The sequence below is a fragment of the Rhagoletis pomonella genome, unplaced genomic scaffold (assembly GCF_013731165.1).
Source record: "Rhagoletis pomonella isolate Grant_MI unplaced genomic scaffold, Rhpom_1.0 Rhpom_scaffold_00533, whole genome shotgun sequence".
NCBI classification, from domain to species: domain Eukaryota; kingdom Metazoa; phylum Arthropoda; class Insecta; order Diptera; family Tephritidae; genus Rhagoletis; species Rhagoletis pomonella.
Window position 1 is genome coordinate 56,464 of NW_023459087.1, and position 6,399 is coordinate 62,862.

Consider the following 6,399-nt stretch of genomic DNA (forward strand, 5'->3'; position numbering starts at 1 on the left):
CCAATCACCGTACGTAATGAATTGCACGACTTGCTACGGGATCTTCAAAAACGGAAAATAATTGAAAAACTCTACAAGCACACACCGTGGACAAGCAACTGTCTTATCGTCAGAAGAAACGGCAAAATCAGGTTATGTATAGACCCGTTCGAGTTAAATAAAGCTCTTAAAAGGTCGCCTTTTCAGATACCAGCCATTGAAGAAATATTGCCCGAACTCAAGGATGCGAAAATATTCACCACATTAGACGCCAAAAATGGATTTTGGCGGCTAAAGCTAGACGAGCCGTCCAGTCATCTAACGACGTTCTGGACACCATTCGGTTGTTTTTGTTGTTGTTGTAGCGGCTACAACAACCCCGCCCAGATCAGTTGGTATCTCAGTCGTTGTCGTCAAGTTCCACTAACGGCAACCCTAGGAAGCGTGCAGCTTCTGTGGGGTTTGTCCACAGGGACAAGGCCGTTAGGGTTGTCGGGTTTTCCTTTTCTTTGATTTTGCTAATGTCGGTCGATATCGATGGTTAAGAATGCCGTTTGGGATTACGCCAGCTCCAGAAATTTACCAAAACCGGCAAGTTGAAATCTTGCAGGGAGTCCCAGGCGTAATAGTGTTAGCTGATGACATTTTGATATTTGGCAGAGGAAAAACGCTCAACGAAGCAATAAAATACAATAATGAGAAACTACGCAATACATTGAAAACATTACAAAAAGCAGAGTTGAAGCTAAATCGCAAGAAAGCAAGAGTGGGGCTAAGACAACTCAGCTACTATGGGCTGACTGGGAAAAAGTGAAAGCCGAAATGCTCAGGCCAGAAAACGTTAAAGAAGTAAAATGTTTGTTGGGCATGTCTACGTACTTAGGAAAATTCTTACCACAACTTTCGAAGGTGTGCGAGCCGCTGAGAAGGCTCACAGAAAAGAACGTTGAATTCCAGTGGGGAAGCGAGCAACAGCATGCATTCGAGAGACTTAAACAGCTCACCACAGCAACGTCAGTGCTTCAATTCTATAACGTCGATGAAGAAGTCCAGATCGAGTGCGATGCTAGTAGTTTCGGTCTCGGAGCTGTCCTTAAGCGGGGTGGGAAACCAGTGATGCATGCGTCGAGAACACTCTCAGCGACAGAACAAATATTTGCACAAATTGAGAAAGAGTGCTTAGCAATCGTATTCGCATGCACTCGTTTTGATCAGTACGTGTGTGGCAAGGCAGGCATCGAAGTCGAAACGGATCATCAACCTCTTGTCAACATTTTCAACAAGCCGGTTGCGCAAGCGACAAAAAGAGTGCAACGCATGATGCTACGCCTATAGCGATACGATATCATACTGGAGTACAAAAAAGGTAAAGAAATGTTCATTGCGGATCTATTATAGCGTAAATGCCTCAAGCACCAGCAAGTGGCCGACACACAAAATGAGCAAGTGTACGCGATACAACAGACAAAACAATTCGATAAAATGTGCATGCAAATTCAAAATATCAATCTCTTAAGTGAAATATCACTGAATGATGATCAGCTAACGAGTATTCGCTCAGAGAGAGCAGGATCCGGAAATTCGCCAGCTAATGGAAACTTGCCAGAAAGGTTGGCCAAATGAAGTCAGCAGTAAGAACGATAATTCAGCGTGACTGGAATATACGCGATGAGATCACAATCTGTGATGGAATATTACTACGCGGTGATAGAATCATCATACCGAGAAACTTAAGAGCACAAACTATTGAGGCCCTACATTATGGACATACGGGAATCGAATCCTGCTGCCTCAACCATAGTGTCAGCTTGCAAACGGATATTTAGTAGGCAGGGAATACCATCGGTAGTCGTAGGGGATTCGGGTACGCAATTCAACAGTAGAGAGTTTCTAAAGTTCGCAAGAAATTGGGGTATGAAAGTAACTTTGTCGTCACCACATCATCATCAAGGAAATGGGAAAGCAGAGTCGGCAGTCAAAATCGTCAAACGTATCTTTCGGCGAGCAGATAAAAGTGGACAAGATCGTTGGCTAGCGCTGTTAGAATGGCGTAACACACCCAACCACATACAGACAAGCCCGCACCTGAGCCTAGGTCTCCGAAGCGAGGCGAGTCAACGACACAAATAAAGTCTCCGTCAACATCCTCGCAAGTAGCAGCTCAAACAAAGTCTCCGTCAACATCCTCGCAAGGAGCACAATCTTCGTTAACATCCTCGCATGGAGCATCGCAGATTGGTATGGCATCCCAACTAGACCTTCCAAAAGGAACCGAAGACTTACCAAAAGAAACCGATGGAGCCAAGACTCCAACAGCACCGGGCAGATATCCAAAAAGAGATCGAAAACCACCAAAACGTTTAGAAGCCTATTGCTGAAATGTATCGTAATTAACAATTTAAGACTTATCTCATTTTCCTATTGAAGAGGGGTTGGGTGTAAATTAAAATGAATTCAAATTCAACTTTAATAGTGTAGTCCTAGGTCGGCTATCTCGCAGCCGAATTTAAAAAATGTTATAAAAAATTGGAGAGGACCTACAATACAACAGTGAGCGTAATAATGGCTTAAGTCCGCTTCAGCAATTATTATCGACTCTGCACTAGATAGGCAATGGTAGCCAATATCATGGAATTGTTCAAATGCATGGGGTCCACAAATTAGCGTTATGTCCATCGAGTGGCAAATGCCCTGATAAACAAACTGATGGATGAAACTATTTGAATTTTGAATTTACGCAAAATATTGCCTCACAATATGTCAACATTTGTGGATTTGCTTAAGTCGCAGGTTGCATTGAAGGAACTATGATAAATGTAGACACCCCTAAGGCTACTGAGCACCAATTTGTTAACCGGTACGGAAATCATTCAATTAATGCAATGTGGTGTTTGTGTTTTTGTTATTGAATTATTTTGGTAAGATCCAAATAAATAATCCTTAAATGTAGAAAAATATACATAGTTATTTATGTGGGGTTCTGGGTCCTTCCGTTCAAATAAAGCAATCTCTTTTTGTTTCAAATTTAGTTTACTTTAAGTTTTATTTAATAGTCTTTAAGTTCTAATTACATATTTATGTTTAATTTGAGGTTTTAGTTGCACACTTTTATTTAGTAGTTTTTAAGTACAAGTACACGTACATTTGCTAGGCTTTACAGTTTCAGTTACACACTTTATTTGTTAGTCTTTAAATTGCAACATTCGTTTTACTTTAAAATTTAGTCTTTAAGTCGCGCAACTACATTCGAATGAGTTTAAAGCTATACAATCTTTAGTTTTAAAAGGTTCTTTAGTTAAATTTAATAAAATTGTACAGCACTTGGTTTAATGACCGAATTTAACAGCGGCACGTCCGTATCGTTTGGTGGTAGCGGTCTTACTTAAAGTTCCGCGTCACTTGTCGTTTTAGCTGTCCTCTCATTCGACTTGGTCCCGTTAGTAATTTCTTCTGTTCTTATTGCTGTCCTTTTGTCTATTCGTTCGTCCGTAGGGTTGCCTGCGTGCAAACATATGTACATATACTTTAGTGTGGTGAACTTAGAACGTTAAGTATTTACCCCACATTTATATAAACATACATATTACAGTCAAGACGGACTTATATTTTTCTTAATAATTTTTAAGACAGCAAATTTATTGGATTTGCTTTGTGTGCGCGAGATAGTAAAAAAAAGAGAAATTGAAAATGTTTATCAAATCGCACATGGGCTTGCTAAGCTTTCGTTTTCCATTGAAACCAAAAAACTTGTCAGTTACTTATAAGTTGGTAAGGTTTTTTTTATAAGTAAGAAGTGCAACACTTACCAACTTTACTTTTCAAAAGAAAGGTTTATCCAAAAGTTGTAAAGTGATAAGTGATAAGTCGTTGGTGCAATTGGGCTCTGATCCAACCATGTCCGCGCAAGTTCGTTGGTCTCCAGCTCATGTACCATGAACACTATTTCGGTTATTTATTGTATTTCGACAGCTGTAAGCCAATAAAAGTCCTTATAAGGAAACTTAAAAGCACAGGATGAAACGTTTTCCCGTACATTGTATAAAGGATTCGTGTGTTCAATGAAGCCATGGATATACATATGTATCTACCATGTTCCTTCTTGGACGGATGTGGTCGAATCTTTCCTTGCCAGTTCGCCACCTTTGCAATTCGTCTTAATTTTTATGAACTGGTGTCTTTGAGTCTTACTGCTGCAATAACATCCGCCTCGAGCAATTTCGTCAATCGGACATAAATGCAAGATCGCATTTAGCGTATATGAGGGCGTCATATGTATAACATAAACATAGGGCCAAAGCGGACCAAACACATGGGTTTTCTATTTTCTACAAAACCATTGTTTATCATGAAATGAATACGCATTATGAATTTCAACCAGATTGTATAATCAGCGGGTATACAACGACAACAATTGCAAACGAATTTTTCATCATACAGGTAGCCCACTTAGCGAATTTGAACGAAACCGGTTAATAAGTACGACTTTTACAAATAACTCAACTCCAGCGCCACCTAGCCAGTTTTCTAGTAGTCTATAATTATAATAGGACCATATGTGAAAGGTATAACCTCAGCCAATTTAACTGAACTCTATCCAGTTTTTGAGTTTAGTCCTAACAACGAAAACAGGTACCATATTAGGTATGTAGATAGGACAGTATACAACGAAACTCATAAAATTAAAACTTTGTGCAAAATTTAAAAAAATTCTTCAAAATTTTCACACAAAATTTTACCAAACATTCAAAACAAAGTAGCAATCGTTCAATGCGATTTAAAAATCTAGGAGAAAATGGTTCCGAATCGAATGATGCTATGTAAGTACGTTATTGGTAACATACATATGTAGCTGTGGCAAATTTCAGGACGTTAGCTAAAGAGATTCCAGAGATAAGCGATGTGAAATGTTCAGCTTGTATGAGAGGTACCCCAATACCAGCCACTTTTCGAAGTAAGTACATTATTGATGACATATGTAGCTGTGTCCAATTTCCGGACGTTAGCTTAAGAAGCTCCAGAGATAAGCGATATGAAAAGTTCAGCTTATATTGTAGGTGCCACGCCCCCTTTTCAAATATTTAGTACATAACATATTGTTACTGTTATTGTTAAATAAAAGCTCAAAATGACCAACTTAATAATAATAATAGATTGACGCTTACACATATGTTAGTGTTTGGCCGAGTTTCTCCTCCGATTTGTGGTGTGCGCCTTGATGTTGTCACACAGAGCGGAGGGACCTACAGTTTTACGCCGACTCCGAACGGCGATTGTATTTTTATGAGAAGCTGTTTTTCATGGCAGAAATACACTCGGAGGTTTGCCACTGCCAGAAAAAACCTTTTTTCAATATTTTTTGCGATGTTGCTTTGACCAGGGTTTGAACGCAGGCGGCCGAAGATGACCAACTTACAGTACAATTAAATTTATTGTACAACAAATACTTTACAATACTTGTTTAGGCAATAACAACAATTTACAATACTTGTTAATGTAATTACAACACTTTACAAGACTTGCTAACACACTTAATCTCTGTTTTACAACTGAACTTGTAGCTTGCTGATTCGCAACTGAACTTGGTGGTCGCTATAGCAGCGCTCTTATTTACCTGCGCCGCTTCACACTCATGGCAACTCTAGAGCGTTGTGACATCCATAATAGAAACATTACAAGATAAAAAGGTGTTCGCACGAGGCGATTTTGCGTTCAACTTTTGCTTTCAACTCATGAAGGGTTGCACGAAAAAATTTGAATGGCTAAATGTTGGCTGGCGACCAACTTTGTTGAAAGCGATTAGTTGAAAGGTCGTTCAACCAAAAGTAGAATGCAAAGATGAACAATGCAAACGTCATTTTATGGCGAATATTTTGATATTTTTAGCGGTTCATTTTTTTTTTTCGTGCAATCCTGCGTGAGTTGAACGCAAAAGTTGCCTGAAAAATCGCCTCGTGCGAAAGCCCTATAAATCCATTCTCTCAATTCGTCGGCCATGATTTTTTTTCTGAAGTTTTCCAGCATTTTAAACTCATATAGAATTGAAAATAAAAAAACTAAATTGTTCACAATTGTTGTTGTTTGAGATTTAAAATGAAAATTTGTGTGAGTTTGAGTTTTGAATTTTTAAATTATATTGTTGGCAAACGTCATACTGCCCCTCAATGGTTTTACCTTGTTATGTTTTTATTATGGTGGCATCTATCGCACATTCTCTTATTCTCTCGCTGTTCGCTATATTCCTTTTCTTGACGTTTTTTGCTGTCGAATATTCTACGCCTTTCGTCGAACATTCTGCCATTTTCTTGTTCGCTTCGCGTTGCCGCAGTATTCGCCACACTGCCCTCCACCTTGGTGTTCCACACTTGGTGCTTCATACGCTGCAAGCCTTTCCAAGTGGACCACCTTCATATTGGTTCTCGG

The 6,399-nt window shown here is 39.3% G+C and overlaps 1 protein-coding gene across 1 annotated transcript; it reads left to right on the forward strand.

Moving 5' to 3' along the window:
• The first annotated feature begins 1,740 nt into the window (after positions 1-1,740).
• On the forward strand, positions 1,741-2,357 carry LOC118751091. The gene is made up of 2 exons (XM_036485859.1): positions 1,741-2,005; positions 2,053-2,357. Exons 1-2 carry the CDS (start codon positions 1,741-1,743, stop codon positions 2,355-2,357), a joined length of 570 nt encoding a protein of 189 aa, XP_036341752.1.
• The last annotated feature ends 4,042 nt before the right edge of the window (positions 2,358-6,399 follow it).